Source organism: Cheilinus undulatus, linkage group 9 (assembly GCF_018320785.1).
Source record: "Cheilinus undulatus linkage group 9, ASM1832078v1, whole genome shotgun sequence".
NCBI lineage: Eukaryota > Metazoa > Chordata > Actinopteri > Labriformes > Labridae > Cheilinus > Cheilinus undulatus.
Genome location: NC_054873.1, coordinates 21999954 through 22019613, shown reverse-complemented (window position 1 = coordinate 22019613; position 19660 = coordinate 21999954). Strand labels below are relative to the sequence as shown.

The window sequence follows — 19660 nt, the reverse complement described above, 5'->3', positions numbered from 1 at the left end:
ACACTTTGCCATTTGTTTCTGTTTTTCTTTTTACATTGGAAGAAGCTTTTAAATTGGTTTCCTCGGTTGGTGTGAAAAGTGACATCATCGATCACAGGGGATTTGTTTGGCTTGTTTCTCTTTTTTTCATCTTCTTTTTTCTCTCTCCGAGTCAGGGCTTTATGTCTGGAAAAATCAGGAGCGATCCTTTTCACAAGTTTTGTAGTATTCCCAGCTTTCCCAGCATTGGAAAGTTCGGATTTAGTTTGTTTATTTTTCAATTTTTTAAATCTCTATTTTTGTTGGAGCTACAGCACAGCACCCACAGCACACAGACGACAAGGAGGGGTACGGGAAAAGCATCCAGAGAGAGCGCGAGGGCGGGGGGGATCCACTAATATTGTGCCAGAGGAGGAGAAAGAGAAACAATAAGGGGGATAAAGGAGATAAAGAGTTTAGAGAAGGAAAAATAAAGGAGGGTGAAAAAGGAGAACAGTATCAAAGATTCCATCTTGAGTTCAGCTGGTTTCACACACCAGGTATTGATTGCTTTCGACAACTTCAGCCTTAACATTAAACCACTTTTGAGTGAAAGGAGGGGGGACTGAAATGTGAGGAGGATATAGTACACTTGAGACAGATGACAGGGAGGAGGCGACAAATGAGGAGACAGAGAGGAAGAAACCAGCAGACAGGCTATGAATAACATACTGCATACTAGTTCTGTGTATAGGGGGACTTCTGCCAATCTCTACTCCTAATATATTCATATGTATATGTACATATAGTACATACTGTATAGTATTGTGTACCTGGAATAGTCATACAATAGGATTATACGAGATTAGACCACTACTTAAGATTCTCTGTGATCCCACGGGACTGGCACCTTAAATGGGTCAGGGGCTGCAGTGCAGTTCAGAATAAAGGGGCCGACAAAGAAAGTGAACATCAGACCTCCACAGGCAAAGTGCATAAGGACAGACAGACACACAGACAGTCAGAAACAGGGGGACTATTGTCAAAGTGGTAGGATGCAAAAAGTAAGACACGCTGTATGAAGAGGAGGAAAACTAAAGAGTTTGAAAGAAAAAAAAAGGAGTTTAAAGGTTTAAGAGAGCAGATGGCTAATTGTACCCGTGTTTCGCAGCCTGGCAGCAAGTCAGTCTTGTGCATAAGGAGGGGAGTGAGAGAAGGAGGAGAAGGAGAAGGGGAGGGAGGAGGAGGGGGAGTAGGAGATGGGGAAGGGGCCATGGAGGAAGCTGGGCGGTGCGATCAGGCCTTGAGAGCGTGCCACTGGGCCACGTTAGTGCGCGGCCGAGCGAGCATGTCTTTCCAGTGCTTCACTTCAGCTGGTCCGCTCTTCCACGATAGGTAGATCTGAGAGAGAGAGGGAGGGGAAGAGAAGTGAACAAAGATCATTAAGACATGTTATATTTCTTTGTCCTCATTATTTAGGAAGAGGCCACCTTCTTCAATAAGAGTCAAAATGTTTGAGCAAGATTTGACAAGTGGTACGCAGGAGGGAGCAGAGAAATGAGCTGAAAGGTAATGAAATGAAAGAGTTTTCCCACTCGCTGCATAACGAATGGATTTTAGAACATATTTTGCCATTGAAACCTTAATCAATGAAGCCTATTTCTTGGCCGGGAGCGGTAACTCCCTGGAGCATGGTTGCCTGGAAACTGCTCCCAGTCAAGAAATAGTCCAGCACATAACCTTCCATGAAACGGCAAACTGTCTGTTACACACTTCTGATACTGAGCAGCTCAACAAACAAGATATAATGTGTTCATTAGTTAGCCTTTGAGGTGCTGGTAAGCACGTTTTGTTACTTTTGTTTAAAGCCAGTGTTTTCCCCATGCTTTCAGTAGCCCCTTTATAGGACTCTGACTGAAAGAGAGCGCCATAACAAAACTCTGCCATTAGTACTCCTTTCATGCTGATTTAGAAATGGCTGAATAATACTGTCCAAGTGTGTGAAGTGACATTGTATTATGGGTGTGCAGAAGAGAGGAGAGATGTCTAAAAAAAATCCAAAAGCTTCACATACACACAAACTCATACAAATATACAACATTTTTCCATCTTGCTGCCTTTTTACAGTTTACAAGTGATCCCATCACAGCCCTTTGAAGGTTCATTATCAAGGTATCAAAATAGAAATGTGGGAATTAAACAATTTAACTGTCACTACCCATAAAACATTACAAGTCTGTAAAATTATGATGGCTGTTAAAAATTGCATCCACTATTGGGCACGATCTCACATAAACCCCCACTCCATTTTTGCTGCCGTCCAATAGACATTCATGTCCTGTACACTATGTTTTGTGGACAGCAAACGCTGCACTTTACCACAAACACACCTTCCCCGCTAAGAAGCACAGTAGCAGCAGCATCCTGCTGTGGGGATGCTTCTCAGCAGCTGGCCCTGGAAAGCTTGTAAAGGTATATGAATGTGACAAAATATAGGAAAATCCTGGAGGACAATCTTATTCAGCCTGCAAGACAACTAGTGTCCAGATGTTCCCGTCTGATTGACATCTATCCACACAGACTCAGCGCTGTGATTGCAGCCAAAGGTGGTCTACTACATACTGACTTAATGGGGCTGAATATCTATGCAGTCACTTATTTTACATTAGATATTTCTAACATGTTTTAAGGATAAGGATAATATAAATGCACAACTATATCTATAGCAAAACAAACTAAAAAACTCTGTTGGGTGAGAAAAGTTAAACAAAATCAAGGAAGCCTTCCTGCCCAAAACTCCTAATGCCCTGTTATCTACCTCTTTCTTTGTTCTTTGCCCATCTCGATATGACTGACAGAGAGGAAACAGGAACTGGGTGGGAGGGGGATTTTTTATTTTCTTATAGACAGACAAGTAGAGTTTGTGTTACCATGACATGTTTCAACTGCTAACATCCTGCAGGCTTCCTAAATGAGTCACATTATGTTGCTTTGATATGTTTGATCAGCAGATCTTGTTTGGTCTCAGGTTTGGTCATTCTGTCTTGATTAACAGGACAACTATGTCCCCTGCTTCTTGAGGACAGCAACCCCGGTGTGGGGCAACATATAAGCCCCCTTGCCCCTGTTCATAGTCTGTGGTACTTGTTGCTCTCTGGATGAATAACCCTGTCCATGATGGGAAAACCCTAGAGTTATTCATCCAGAAAGCAACAAGTACCACAGATGGGTCAGAAAGGGAATCCTGTCAATCAAGACAGGAGGACCAAACCTGCATAAGATCAGCTGATAAGACATGCCAAAGCAAAATCACTGGTTTCACTTGATCTGTGTTGTAAAAGACTTATATTATGCGGTAGTTTCCTAGGTCATTTTCTCTAGGTGGTTCAACAGTTTATCTTCAACAAAGGGAGAGTTACAATAACAAGCTGACCAGTCTCAGGAGTGACTGCTTGTTTTCCTAGTTTCATTTTCTAACTTGAGGGGAAAAAACTCAAGCCACAATTCTGTACAGAGAAACTAAAGCACATAGAGTTTGGTAAGCTGTTACCTTGCCGATAACATCGTTGCGGCTGAGCCTGTCCTTGTCCATGACCGTGATGATGATGGTGGTCTCCCTCAGCACATGGGCGGGCACGTCGAAGGGGAAGGACTCGTTGAAGACAGGGTTCAGACAGCGCTTCATGGTCACTGTCTTCTTCTTCTCTACACGTTTGTCCTTGTGCATCAGCCACACCTTAACATATGGATCTGCAGTGTGGATACAGGGAACAGCAGTTTACATGAGAGCCAGGATCAAGATGCCCACAGTGGGTCAGGTTTGCAATTACCCTCTTAATTGTCAAAGTCAGGGAAGGCAGCGGGGAAGCAGATACCTAGTTTGAGCTCAAGGTCAACTTATCCCCTGAGCTAAGAAATATACAAATGAGGAAGTATTTATGGAAATTGGGCCTGGGACTTGTACCACCAATTCTGGAGCATTAGCATTTTCTGTAATACTAACAGACATTACTAATACTGCTGCAGAAAGGAGTAATTTTACACAAATATGCCACAGGAAGATTCTCACAGTGGGACCTGATACTCTACAAACCAGACTGAGCTGACACAGAATTGGCCGGCAGGCTGAAGATCATCATAGATAAACAGGAAGAGAGAGAGAGAGAGAGAACAGGAAAGGGAGAGCTGCTGGAGGTAGTGTCACCTTGCTGCCACAGCTTTGGGTCAGTAAGTTTGCCAACATGCAGACAGGGGCTGTTTGTGAAGCCTCCAAGCTTCCAGCGTCACCAGTCTGGTGAACGAGGGTCAGAAACAGAAAAGACTAAACAAACAAAGAGGGTTCTCTACCTGAGGTGCCCCCGATATCCATGGCTTTGAGATTGCGAGCTTTAATGATGTTCACAGTGATGGTGTTGGCAGTGGGATTATAGCACAAAGACAGCAGCAGGTCTCCTCGTCTCCCCTAAGGACCACACACACACACAGACAATAGAGTGTGAATCATCCAGTCTAGTATCACAGCTCATCATTGAATAACAAACCCCAGATTACTCACTAACTTGTTGTGTAACTTACAACACTGCCCTCTCTGCTCTAACTCCTTGTGCCAAACACAGACAGTGTGGTGACCAGGCTCAATGCTCATCCTAATTTTACGTCAATCAACCTCACATACAAATAAAAAGTTAACATCCCTCTTCATTGAATACATCTCTATTTACAACGTCTGAATGAAAACATCATTTGGGCAGATGGCCATCCCTCGCTCTCTTACACTGCCATCACTGCAGGGCTTGAGCTCCTTCCAGAAGGTCTTTATCTGGCCCAGCTCCACCTTGTTAAGGGGGATTGACACTTCTCCAATGGGGTCATTCCTGCTGAAGCGGTCGTAGTCCAACACCTGAAGGTAGAGGGTACGCTCTCTCACCTTCTCATAAGGGAAGCCTAAACAGAGAGGGAATAATGAAAGTTCATTTAAAGACGGCAGGATGAGCGCTGTCCAGTCATAACTTCCTATTTCAATTATTTTCAAATTATTATTCTAATTCAAAAGTTTTAGAAAATGATTTTGGTTATTTTGCACATATTTTTCCAAGCACAACCAGTTAATGAATCAACATGATATCACAAAGAGGTGCCAAGACTGCTCTACACTAAACAAGTGTGGTATAAAGGCCTTTCACCTAGCCTGTATTTTAGAAATGGAGATCTCAGTATCACAAAGACAATGTTGAAATATCAGAACTTTTTGTGATATTCAAACAACTCCCAAAATGGTTTTAATGCATTACAAATGGCCCCGTGTCACTGCAATAAACACTTAACTGAACAACAGAACAAATTGCATTTTACTTGTATGAATACCTCTTATAGGTAGTGTGATGTTAAGGAAATGTCCTGAGTGTAGATGTCCTCTTCTCTTTTTTGTCTTGTGAAAAATTCTCTAAATAACTTTAAATAAACAGACTAAGGAGGGGGAAACATTTTATGCTTTGTTTGTACAGATTAAACAAAGTATATCAAATATTAATTAGTCACTTTAGAGACTGTCACGCACATTGTTTTCCTGTGGACAGTGCAAGGCTAGCTGTTTTTCCCTGTTGGCAAGCAAAGCAGCTCTTGGCTGTAGTTTCTTATTTAATATATCCACATTAGAGTGGAATTGGTTTTATTTTACTCCCAGTGACAAAAAATGCAATTTAATTTTCCTAATTATGCAGCTATTACTTTAAACAGAATTAACAGCTATGCAAAAAAAGTCTTATAATAGAAAACTCCACCCTGAAGCATGATAATGTGATTAAGAAAATAGGGCCTTAAAATCTGCATTTTCAATCAGCTTCTGATAATAAGCCTTGTGGTATTATATAAGAGCAGAACTATTAATCTCTGGAAGTTTAGGCAGGTATCACATATCATAGTAATGACTGCATTTCTGGATTTGTCCATTCTCTTCTCACTTGTTTAATAAAGCCTGCTAGAAAAGGGGATGTCAACTGGTTTTAACTGTTGTTGGACATGCACAATAAATGACTAAACACCATCATCTTTGCTAGTTGGCACCAGAATTACATGTTGGTTCAACTAATAATCAGTATTTTCAATAATGTAACTGCAGTGCTGGTTAGACATCATTTCTAAGTGGTATTGCAGCCTAACGTCATGAGACAGCGCTGTACATCCAGTTAATGGGTCTACTACCCAGATGTAAACCAGCAGGCACAGGTAAAAGCACAAACCATTTGACCTAAGCAATGTGTAATTATACTTTGCACAGAAATTTTGCTTGCTAACCCTCATGGAGGATCCAAGGTTGTATACTAGCACTGCCAAAGTTAGTCGTACTCAGCAAACTTATATGAAATTGTTAAAGGGGACATATTTTACCCTTTTAAGACAAGTATATATTTGTCTCAGAGGTCCCCAAAACATGCCTGTGAAGTCTGTTTCAGCACATATTTTCTGAATGATGGAGAAAGGGGGAGAGGGATTTTTCTGGAACTTGAGGGAATTGTGGACAGGCCAGGGGTGCATATTTTTGTTAGAAAAGCCTGAAAAAGTGATTTTTGCATAATATGTCCCCTTTTAATTGCCGATGCTATGATCCTGCAACGTCTAAAGAAATACATACAATCATGTGCAGATGTTTTAAGCATGTAAGTTTCTAAGAATTCATCATGAGGGCTGATATGCCATGGCCCATGGCTGGAAGGGGGATGCAGCATGACCAGGGGCTCTTTGTAACTCTACTACCTGCCTGGACGCTACCCTAGACTGTGCTTACTGCCACATCCACACCTTTCTACACCCTAAAGGTGTGAACTTTCTTATTTATTCAACAGATTATTATCCTAAGCCCCTGTTGCATGCAAAGACATCTGGATCATGGCATGGGTTTTGTCAATCCTATTTCCCACCCGATGGTGCTTTATTGTAGACTTACTCGCTATTACACACCTTACTTCGGGCTCAATTTTTGAGCCAAACATGCCTAAAAGTTCTGCACAGTCCGGTATCTCATTTCAACAATAAGTGCACAGAATCCACAGAGTGTTTTTTTATGTTACGACCAGTCTATAAGCCTATACATAAATCTCCATTTTACTGACAAGGAAATAAATCACTGGTATCATCCCTAGGCGCTACAGTTTCTTTTCTTGGTCAACAAAATGTGATCCATCCAATTTACTTGTCATAATAAAGCAGTTAAGCAGGGTATTTGAATACAGTAATTATTTCTGAGTAGCAAAAAGCATCTATTTTTTGCTGTAATTTTGCCTTAAACTTTAATGGACAGGAATGAGAAAATATAAACAACTGCAACAGTTCTTTTAAAACCAGGGTCAGACTACATATTGTCAGCAGGATTGTAGCTCGATCTGACAGTTTTAGAGGTTTCTGACCTGTTGGCTTTTAAATCTGTTGCTTCATCTTGTGTAATGTGTCAACAATCAAGAACCTTAATATACTGACTGAAAGTCTAGCATATTTGATTTTTGTCCTGCCTTTTTTGATTTGTCCTGTGATGACAGTGCTGTTGACCAATAAGAGTTGGAACTGTGAGACAGAGGAGAAGTCTGTCAACATTCCCGCCTCTATGACCACCACGACTAACTGAAAAAAAGAGAAATGTTGGCAAGTAATAGCAACTGGTGGGTAAGTGCCGTCAGCATTACTATCAAGCTAGCATATCATTCATGGCTACATCTGGATAGACAAATAGAGTATAGTGCAGTATGTTTGTTTACAGTCTTCTTCCAGGTGTAAACTGTAGCCCAGCCCCTCTTCTTTCCAACATCATCACATTAGCGGCAATGATAGATCACATTCATCTGTGTAGTCTGTCTTTCATTAAAGTATGGCTCTGTGATCATCTACTCTGATATACTGATCATCATAACAGCCAAAAAAAAAGATGTGTGGTCTGGACTTAAGTAGCTGAAAGGAAATCAAACAGACCCTCAAATAGGAAGGTTTCGTTCCAGTGGGGATTGAGGTTCTTCCTCTTGACCTTGGTCTCCAGCTTGTGCTTTTTGTCAGGTAGAAGGTAGATTTTTACAAAGGGGTCTGATGTGCCAGAGAAGTCTTTGGCCGGGAGGTCCTGGCCCCTGAGGACCTTGACGGTGAGGGTTGTGTTCTGGAAGCTGTAGCCTATGCTGAACTGGATCCGGCCGAGCTTTTCACTGATAGGCCCTTCGCCGTCGTCATCCTCTGAACCCGGAGACAGCTGTGGGGCCACAAATGCAGTCAAATAAACATAAAAACATGCAACAACAGCCATTCATAGAAAAAGTTCAGTTCAAGGGCACACACTTTCCCCATCACGTGCAAACAGACCGTGACAGGGAGAAGCCGTGAGGGGAGGAGACTTTGGAGCTGCATTTCTATCACAGCCAACTGAAGCCACCGCTTAAAGGCAGAGATTGGTCCGACATTAAGAACACTGAGAGTTTTATTTCTGTTTTAATGTTCTTAAGAGGCAGGAGGTGCTCAGATTAAAGATAGAGGAGCTTTAGACCACCCATTCTCTCTAGCAGCCTCTACGACTGCTTTATCACTGCATTAAAAGGCCACTATCTGATAAAAGCAGTGGACAGTGAGAGAGAGAGAGAGAGAGACTAATAGATAATGCAGCAGAGAGAGAGAGAGCGAGCGAGAGAGAGCTCTGCATGTGGGGCATGGAGAGACATAAGCACAGCTCAAGGTTGGTTCTGTGCTTGCAGCTGCCTTTACGCTTGTTTCATTTCTCCTTGTGGCTCTTCTTCTGTCTTTGTACTTTTTTATATTCTTTCTAGAACAAAATCATGGTAAGTAGTGAAGTGTCATGTATAATTTGTACAAGAGCCTCAATGCAAACTCTTTCTCACCTCTCTTGATTATTTCAATGCTTTAGGGAAGAGCTTCAGTTTCAAAGTGACAAACATTCACTCACTCAGCTTTTGTCAATATGGGTTTTAGAAGTGACACGCAGAGCAGTTGTGAAATATTCCAAGTCTCATTTATCAAACAGTGTGAGTCACCTTGGATGGCTCGTCTCGCTTGATTGTCACTGTGGGGACTGCCTGTGTGGTTTTTTTTTTCTTTCTATTATGGCTCCTTTCATTACCACGTGCAGTGTGAGGCCGGCTTGGCATTGAGGATGACTCTGCAGCACTAGTTCTACCTTTTGATTAAATATTTCCTCATGTAGACTGCTGCCAAAAGTATTTGGATACGCATTAATTATTAATTCATTTTAATTGGCACCCATTAAAGCACAGAGATTTACAATATCAGTGCTTCTTCTGGCTTGCTCATTCACTAAAATGTCTACACTTCTGTTTCAGTATTTCTTTTTCTAGCTAGAACCCTTACCTAAAGGTGGCATAAGCAACCTCACTGACATGCCAAATACGCTATTAATAAATATATATATATGACTTTTTAAAAAAAGAATGGTACTATTTGTTTAACACTTGTTTTTGTTTGTAACAAACAAAAGTGCAGTGCTATTTCTGTAAAGCTGTATCGTTAGGGTCAACAGGGCAAGATTACTCATCTGCAGACAGAAATAGCCCCAAACAAATATGATGTTTGCATAACATTTGCTCAGATCTACAGTGCCACGCTGTCATATTTTTAAAGATTCACTTCTGTGGTTGAAATAAGTTGGCTTTGAGCAGTCATGAGTATATGAATCAGAAACTGGAATGGACAAAAACCCTGACCATATATTAACATAAAATCTCATCTCCTTCAGTTGAACAAATCTGGAGCTGAATAAACCTGATGCTGGAGCTGATGTCTTGGTTATGCATTCAAAGTCAAGTCATGCACCAAAGGGAACTGGCTAGTGGAAGCCCCGCCTTCCAACACCACAAGCCAATCCTACTTGTTGCAGATCCATAATGTACTCAGAAATTGACCTCCCCAGAAAAGCATTAGAAATATTGATGTTCTTGTAGTTCCATTGAAACTTCTGCAATAAAATTCTGAGAAATGGTCAAATAGAGTGCATGGGGTACAGGCAGCAGTACATTTTATCCTGCTCCCTAAACCTCACATAAACACAGTGACCCTACCCCTATGGATAGACCTATGTGGCAGTCAGCTCAATATAAAGAAGATAAACAAGAGTATCTACATACAGTATATATAAACATAATGACACTAACATCATAGAGAACATCAGCAACAGGCTTTGCCACGTTATGTTACCTAAACTTGACAAATGCTATGGCCAAGTTCAACTTCACAGCATTAGCTCCTCATATCATCTTTTTAACTAAGTCTACCATTAAGTATACATTATGTGGAAGTTTTAGCCGTCAGCATGCAGTTCTCTCTGAATTTTTGCTCTCCCATTGTCTCAAAATGCCTCTCTCTCTCTCAGCAGAGAGAGAGAGGCTCCACACAACTCTCCTCCACACATGCGCATTATCAGAAAGAGACGGAGTAAAGCCTGAGAGAGTGGAAAAAGTAAATTAACAGCCAAAGACAGTTAGAGAGAGATAGTGTTTTAAAGTAGACAAACAGAGAAGAAAAACAGGACTGGATCTGTCATCTGGTAGTGGTTCCAATTTCAAAAGCAAGACAGCAAATGAAATGCCGTTCTCTGTCAAATTTACTACACCCAGATTATGGATTTAGCAGTAACACAACACATCCCTAAAGACATGGCCCAGGATTTAAAAAAATCTCATCTGAATAGATGTTTCAAAATATCATGATATATTTTATGATATAACCTAAACATATCAAAAATATTAATCTTAGGCCATATCAGCCAGCTCTAACTGAGACATAAACCTAGCAAGTGTTTGTTTGCTTAGTGAGCTACAAGAATGGGGCTAAACGATACGTCAATTGAAGCTAAAGCCCTTCCACTAATTAAAGCACAGCTAATACAAATGGAGAAAATGTCAAAGACCCCTCAGTTACAGTTCATATCAGAGCAGATTCTCGGTTATGGAAGATCAATAACTGGAACAATAGTTCTCACATTTCCTCTTGCTGCTCCTCCTTAATTGCAGGCGCAGCATTGATCAACAGAGATGTCAATCATGATGTTACTTCCAGTCAGTATTGCATTAAAGAGATATTTCAAGGTTTTTCAGGAAGCTACGCTATATCGTGCTACAGACTTTAGGTAGAAATGGGTAAAAACACAGTGTTGGTTCAATCGCATGCTATGTTGAGCATTTTGAAGTGTGCCAGTTTGTTTTGCTGATTTACTTCTTATTTCCTCTGACGAAGCTTGAAGACGCAAACAGCTCTATAGATACACTGAGGTGGAAGAGCATGCAGCCAGTAGCCAAAGCTTGCGCTACAAAATAGTGACAAACACACAGGCTTTCTGGGTGAAAAATGAAATGATTAAAAATGTTTGATATAGCATGCAACCGAGCCAGCATTGGGGGTTTTTTTTGCCCATTTTTACCCCAAACTTGCTAAACTATGCAGAGCAGCTGTTCCTGTCTGTGGCACTGTGTGGCATAGCTTCCTAAAGCACGACCTGTTTGAAGGGGAAATGCTCACTGAAATCTCTGATGGCACTACTATCACCAAGAACCTTATAAAACCCAACATAAAAAATACCAAAATATCCCTTTAAATAATTAATTTTAACAAAACCAAAAAGAAAAATGAGCGAGCTTAGGTTATCATCAACATATTCTAATTTGATAGTTTGACCAATGTCCCATCGGATAACATGGAATTGGGTTTTAGGACCTATACTGCAGCCAGCCAGCAGGAGGAAGTTTAAATGTCTTGACTTCACTCCCAGGTGGCTGTTGCTCCGTCCATCTTAATATGCAGTCTATGGGCTAAACCAGTGTTGGCTGTTTGGCCTCTAATAGAATATGCTGACAGTTTGGAATAATTTAGTTGGAATGGGGGAGGGGGTGTTAGGAAGATGGATGTGTAATGGTCAAGACTCTTACCATCACCATGTCTCCAGTGAGAGAGTTAGCCAGGTCGGTCACAGAGGAGTGGCCGTCGGCATCAGGAGGCTGGCCCTTGGGGCTGTTAGCTGGCTTGTTGCCCCTGTAACAAAAACACAGTTTGACCCAGAGGGAAAAAACGGCGAGGATATATGCTGAGAAGCTAACTCATCTCCGGAAAGAGAGAATGTCTGAGCACATGGGGAGTCCAACCTCCACCTGTTTGGCGCTTCAAAACCACCTTATCTGAAATAACCGACTGAGTCCAAGTTTGCCTTGGATAGATGTCACTTCAAAGGCGACTGTGCTTTCTCTCTAGCTATCGTGAATGAAGCCAAATGAAATCTGCCAGAAATTCCACAGATTAATGACGGGCGCTAGAACTGAGAACATTTGATGTGGTGAGTTGTGCTTGATGAAACTTGGAATCTGAGATGACTGTACATATGTCCAGTGTGGCAGACATCCAAATCTCTAACAAAAAAGTTATCTCCACCAAATAAACACATTTTCAAAAAGAACACAAAAACAAAACCAGCTAATTTAAATTCACAAAAACCAGTTAATTATCTGCATGACTGACCCTTAGTCCCTCAAAAGAGAGTAACAAAACAAACATGTATAATGACATGTATAGCGATATAATGTCAGTAAATACACATTAGACAGACACATATAGCAACATGTAGAAGAACAGATGTTTAACAGGACAGATGTTGTGTCTGGATGTTTAAATCTATTAGCTGTTAAATCAACAACACAAAATAATGTAAAACATAAAAGAGAGAGCAGAGATCTCCCATGGCAGAGCTGGTTCTTAGGTACAAATGTTAACAGATGTTAATTTTGTTATGACGATAAGGTTAAAGTTTGACATCATTTTGGGAGAAAAATCTCTATGTTCATACATCAAGAAAACAATAAAAGACAGAAAGTCTCAAAGAAAAAAAAGACCTGAATTCAATGAAAATAAAGAAAATATGAAAAAAGATCAAATGCAAAAGTCTTGGCTGGTGTAATGCAAGACGCTGGACAAAAAAACACTCCATAGATGACTGCTAAAGGCACATGGAGCAGCTGAACACAGAAACACCGTTAGGCAATTAACAAACAGTAAGAAGAGAAGAAGAACGAGAACAGAAGCACAGAGAAAAGAAATGAGAAGACGCAGAGAGGATGCTTAAGTTGCAGACAAACATTCACGAACACACTGGACAGAAATCATAGACTGTAGATAAGATAAAAGGTTCAACAAGGAATGTAAGATATAGAAAAGCAAGCTGAAAATTATTTATCTGTACAAGAAGAGATAGCAAGTATTAATAATAGCATGAACAGTGAGGTTACAAAAAAACCAAAAGCAAACGGAGAGTGAGATTGTTACAAACACTGGCACATTAGAGAGAAAAAACAGAGCTGCAAGAAAAGATAGGGAATGAAGGAAGGAAAGCCTGGAAACAAAAGAAAGGCTTAGTTTGGTCAGTCTGATAAGTATCAAAGAATAAAAGACCAACAAAAAAAATAAAAGAGCTATGCAACACACAATATCTCTAACAGGAGACAAAAACGGAGAACATGCTGAAGGGAGAAAAAGAGCACAGAAAAAAAGAGACAATAAATACAACTCACCAGGAAAGGAGAGCAAAAAACCATGTCTTTACGTGGAAAACTCAAATAAAAAGATGATATATAAACTAAAGAGGAGATCAACTGTAAAAAAATTTTCCAACACAAAAAGGGACAAGTCGTAAGAACATAGGAAGATCACATTTAGAGTGTTACAAAGAGGGCGTTGATAGAAATGGAGTACAAATTATAGAGATGAAACTTTCAATCTAACCTGATTTTCCAACCTTTAAGCAACACTCTAAAAGTGTGAAACAGGGTCACAAGGGCCAAAGCACAAACTGGCATTGGCTACATGTGCATATAGAGTATATGCAAGTAGGTGTCACTCAGAGAGTGAAGGCAATGCCTCGGACAGGCAGGAAACAAGGAGCCCATAGAAAGTCTGTCTGTCTGGCCAGCATTCTCTGTTGAGCTTTTCACCGAGAGAATGTGCGTTTCATTTTCGAATTGCAAATCCGGATGAGAATTGATGTTGAATGCAATAATGTGTACATTTTTGCAGAAGACAAGGACAGAGCCGGAGGGAGGGGAAATATACTGACAAATAGACAGACAGAAAAAGCAAGCAAACAGGACAAGCAAACAGACAATCGCTTCAACCAGCAAAGGAATCGCAGCAAGACGGGGGAGGGGGGGGGTGTTAAGCACTTTCACAAGAGGGGAAGGGAGTATCCATCAATTGGTGTTAGTTGTATTAGTTGCCAGGGGAGGTAATTGCATTTTCAGGGGTGTGTTAATTTATTTATTTCTCTAAACTGCAGGCAGTGAGTGTGAGAGCAGGGGGAAAAGGGCTGGGTAAAACATTAAAACCAAGATCTAAAGATCTACTCAAAGGAAAGCAAGAAGAGAGACTAAAGGTTTGAAGTAAAACGAGGCACCTCCCTCCTCCCCCACCTCCCAACTATCGATGGGGGAGTGTAGGCTTCAATTATTCATTCTCTTCATGCTTCATTCAGGGGTTCAGTGCATTCTCAGGTGAGAGCTAGTGCAGCAAGGGGAAAGGCCTTTTTCTAGCAGCACCTGAGACAGTCCTCTGCTCCAGCGTTGCCTCCAGGCTGTTTAAACCGAGCGGCTGAGGCTGAAGGAAATAAGATACCTCCTCTACATTATGCAGTTGAAAATAAAGATTGGTTTCGGTTTATGTAACTTTTGAAAAAAGCGATGTAAATTGTTGCAAGTGGAAATGTTACATGTGATGCTTTTCTGTTGTGGTTTAAAGCCTGCAGTTGTCTACAGTATCCAGTGGGAGGCAGAGTGGACTAGAGTTCAGATCAGACTCTCCCACAGCTAAGGCACAGAAAGTGGGCTGTTGGCATAGCAACGGCTCTGGAAACACAGACCATACATATCGAGGTTTGGGGTGTGTTTGACAAGAGGTTGTTGGGAGTGGGCTCAAAGGGAAAGGGTGTGTTTAGAGGGGTGCAGCAAACAGGCAAACACTGAAACAAAAAAGAAAAGAGGTTTAGGATATATGACAGGTACGGGTGAGAGCCTCGCAGACATACACATTCACATGAACACACATATGGAGGCAGGCGGGGCCACTTTGGGTTTCACCGTCCTGTGATACTATCCTGTTTTTGTTTACCTGACCGAGGGCCAGCAGCTTGAAGAGAGGGATAGGGGAGGAAAGACACTCCACTTCTAGGCTGGAGAGAGACGCGAGAAAGAAAGCCCATCCCATCTCCCCTCCTTTTTGTTTTTTCATTTTCATCCCCACCCCTCTACAAACATGTCACACTCAAGTAAACACGTTCGCCCGAGACCATGAAGTGATGTATTTCAATGCCTTTGCTCAATTTCATAGCCGCCCACTATATCTATCATTTGTCAGGGGCCACAGCATCATACACAGTCAAATCCACAGCAGTGAAGCATGGCGCTGCTTACATAACTCACCATCCACATGAAACACATGAACATTCACACTCGAGTCAGCCAGTCGTCCCTGCTGCTTCGCTTTCTCGCGCTACCACCAAACACTCTGCTCCGACGTATAAATATGGATGCTTTCACTGTTAACTAATTGCTTCCTGCAAGTTGGAGCTGGAAATGACTCTAAAATAGCATCATTTACTGAAATCCCATTTCAGGAAGAGGCAACAAGGGAGGTGCTAAATGGTGCCTTCTGTTTCTGCCTTTTTTCACTAAACTCCAAATGGAAAACAGAAAACCACAAGACAATTCAAGCAGTGCCAAATGTTGATCTTTATAAGCACTGTTTAATGTTGATGTCAGTTTTGTTAAAGGCTCTTCTTTTAAAGATGTTTACTTGAATGACCAGCTGATGCTCTTTGAATGCAGTGTAATAAAGCATTGCAAATATGATTACTTCTGAGTCCAAAATGAGCTTACCCTATCTATTACCTGCCTTTACGGCTCTTTAAATCAAGCATACACACAGGGTTCCTTTTGAAAATGTAATCACTGACTTTAACACCTGGACTGAGAAAAATTAATACCACTTTTGCACAGCAACTGTCAAAAATAAGTGGCATGAGATTTCTCGGTACACTAGACCAGGACTTAATGTTCTGATATAATGAGCTGTTGACAAAATGTCAAATGGTAAAGGGGAGGAGACTTTTTTTTTGTTGTTGTAATTATCAATGCTTTTAGCCGCTTCACAGTAACACCACTTCTAAATTTTACCCCTTGGCATGCTGGCACTTTTTTCAAGCGTACCAAGACTTTTCACCAGTTGCTGGTACGCTCTCCTGTCCTCTGCGCAGCTTGGAGCTGTTATTCACGATAGCATCTAAATGCATTGCTGTGGTGCACGGGGCACTACCTGCTGTGAATTGTGACGGTCGTCTCTGTATACAAGTTTACGTGAACTCGTCAGTCCCTGTGTAAGAGGAAAACTGAAGTAAAAGACGGAAAAGGCTACAACTATGGCCCAGCAGGCAAGCTGTAGAGCCTGAGAAGGCTGATGCTCCAATGACACTCGTTCCTGTTACTGAACAAATACTGTTATCTTATTGTAATACTGTAATCTTATTCAAAATGAAGGCTGCTGGTCAAAGGGCCAACAGTCTGGCAAAACAACTTAATTAGTTGTATACAACATTATAATATTATTTATGATCAGATTTGTTTTGTAGACATTCAATTTTGTTTCGTTGTATTAGTTTTTATTTTGTTCTTTAATACTATGGTTAAATTTTCAAGAATTATTCTGGGGCTTTTTGCCAGTATTTGGAGAGGTGGAAAATGGATAGTAGAGTAGTAGTACTCGAGAAAGGTCTTGGTGTCAAGACCGGTCTCAAGACCACACTTTGAATGTCCTGGTCTTGTCTCGGTCTCAGACAAGTCAGACTCAGAATTTTCTGTCAAGACTGGTCGAGACCAGAACTGACCTGCTATTCTTTGACTTCATTGATGTGATAATAAGGAGAAGCACTTACTAAAATGACAAATAGCTACACCAGATAAAACTTGGACGTTAGTCCATCTTATTTCAGAAATACCTCCGAACACTTACTTAAGGCCCAATTCACCTGACAAATTGAGATGAACATCTCATTTTCAGATATTCAAAATAATTCCAGACTTATCAGTGGCTTTTAAACACATGCAAGGATTTATTTTTTACAAGAAGTTAGTTGAATGAATATGTTAAGATCTGAAATTTTTGCATGTTGTTTTTAGAAAGAGTTGAAGACAACTTGTTTTTTTCCGTCAAATTGATTAAAAAGAAAACTAAAATTAAAGAGAGGATGCTCTTTAAATGTTCAAAAATTGATTTTGGTCTTGTCTCAGTCTCGACTTGTCTCGGCCTCAGTCTCGGTCTCTACCCCAAAAGTCTTGGTCTTGTCTTGGTCTCGGATAGTGTGGTCGTGAATTCAACACTAGTGGATAGTGAAGGAAATCAGGGAAAGAAAGTCACTGCTAACAGTAACGCATTTATTGGCCACAAAAGTCTATCTCAAATGTTGAGTCTTATGGGGGAAATGTTTTTATTTTTCTTATTTAGCTTTATTTAGCCTTATTGTTTGATATGTTTTTCTCCCACAATTATTTAGTTTGTTTTGATGTTTCATTTCCATGTTGACACTGATCAGCTGTCTGTTAAAAGTGCCAGTGTGACATTTAACATTTGATCTACGTGGATTTGGCTTAGAGTGACTGTTTTGTAATTTTTTAGCAGATGAATAAATATCCAAATAAATATAATGTATTGCAGTTCAGCTTAAAACATTTCTGAGGTATGATTTTTAGTCAATATCACCCAAATTAGTCCCATGATTGTGTAACACTGACAACAGACTATGAAGGCGAGTACCTGCACTTATGTTTTTCCACTTACAGCTCTGGCCATAAACCCCCAAATTTGATGATTTCTGGCATCCAATGCCTCTATTCTATCAGTATACAGTATATTGATATTTGTTATCACTTATTTTTGGTGCTAAGCAGGCTAATTCTAAACAGTTAAACTGTTAAAAAGCCAAATAATACTTTTTTTCATCAGGGAAGATCTGTCAAAATAAGGGTGGTCTGCAAGGATTTTTAACCTGATAGCCCACATGTTTGAGCACTGGGATAGTGTTTCACAACAGTACCGAGTTTTATTTTTCAATCACAGTGAGTCAGACAAAATCAGAGAGGGGTCTGGGGTCCTCCTCCAGGAAATTTAGGACATCCAACACTGAATTCCCTGAATTATGGAGAATATTTTTGCAACAATTTGTGACAAAAGATGATTAAAAATCTCATAAGGGGGGGTAAGAAAACAAAGACATGTCCAGTTCAAAGTACCTGCTAAAATTTAGACCTCTCACTGGTAAAAAACAGACTTTCTATGGCCTTAAATTTCAAATGTGCAATTTAAGACTTTTCAAGGATCTGTAGGAACCCTTTACAAATCTCCAAGCTCAGCTAAAGCAGCTATCCTCTGATTTGGGGGAATTTCAGCTAAATGAGACAGACAAAACAATCTAGAAGTACATTAACACTCCAGGCATGATGCTAACAATGGTTTGTATTCAAAGGTTTTCTCTGCAGTAAAGGCTGCTGCAGATGTGCCACCTGTTCTGAGGCAGGACACAGGGGGCCCAGGTTAATGCTCCAAATAGATTCTCTCTCCTACCACCATCCATCCATCCATCTATCTGTATTGAAGAGATGAGCATGTGTAGTAGCGTGTACGTGCCGGCTGGAGTTCTGCCTGCAGCCCTGCATAACGCATGGCTGTGCAGAGTACCGCAAGTACTCTCTCCTCTGACTCTCAGGGAGGAATGATGGATTTTTACCCAGAGTTTTCTCTCATGCTCTTGTGACATATGGATGGATGGATGTATGAACGTGCTCCCCTCCTCCTACTCTCTTTGTGTCTCGCCTTTTTTTCTCCCTCTGCCTTAGTCCTATCTTTATTCCCTTCCTCTTCACTGAATACATCTCAACATCCCCCTGTGAGGTTTGGAGGAGAATGGTGGAGCCGAGGCCTTTGGGACAGCCTCATCCAGAGTCCCCTGAAGACTCTGATGATTAGTAAAGCCCCTGTCACAGGAGGAGCACCGTGTCAGACTACTTAAGCACAGCATAATCAATTTACATGTTTGTGTGCAAACACAAGCACGGATTTTATCATCTGGACAAATTATAACAACATTTTTTGTTTATATGTAAGAAAACAAGACCTGAGATTCACACCGTACCACATTTGCATGAACTCAGAATGACCTCGCATTACATTAGCCCAAATGACAGGCTATGTACCGTAAATAGCCTGAGCACACATCCTCCACCACATTAAGATTAAACTCCTCCTATTCCCACTAATGTGGTTAGAGCATAAAACACACAGTCATGACTTTAAATAAACAAACACTTATATTCATTTAGGTAAAAGGTCATGCTGGCCATACACTCAGTTTGTCTTTTACGTCAACTTGAGCACGGTAATAAGCTCATAAATTATGAAGCAATATAATATATAGATCACTTGACAATTAACAGACATGAAGAGAGAGCCACAGAGAGCTTCAGAGGCAGAGAGCATCCATCTATATTTATTGATATCTGCAACATGTATTCTCAAACTAGAAATAACTGCTGGCTTACACAAAATGATGTAACATGCATGGATGAATAATTGAAAGACCACAGGCAAGTGGATTGAATGTTAATGTAGCACACGGATAAGT

The 19660-nt window shown here is 40.8% G+C and overlaps 1 protein-coding gene across 1 annotated transcript in view; it reads right to left on the bottom strand.

The window, feature by feature from the left end:
- Positions 1-719: 719 nt before the first annotated feature.
- The window catches only part of syt7a (synaptotagmin VIIa), a 37733-nt gene continuing 18792 nt past the window's right edge, over positions 720-19660 (bottom strand). Inside the window, exons 3-8 of the mRNA XM_041794891.1 lie at positions 11883-11985; positions 7918-8185; positions 4733-4902; positions 4306-4420; positions 3509-3708; positions 720-1359 (exon numbers count right to left, since the gene is read on the bottom strand). Coding sequence (XP_041650825.1) covers positions 1255-1359; positions 3509-3708; positions 4306-4420; positions 4733-4902; positions 7918-8185; positions 11883-11985 — 961 coding nt within the window. The 3' untranslated portion in view covers positions 720-1254. The remainder of the gene's footprint in view (positions 1360-3508; positions 3709-4305; positions 4421-4732; positions 4903-7917; positions 8186-11882; positions 11986-19660) is intronic.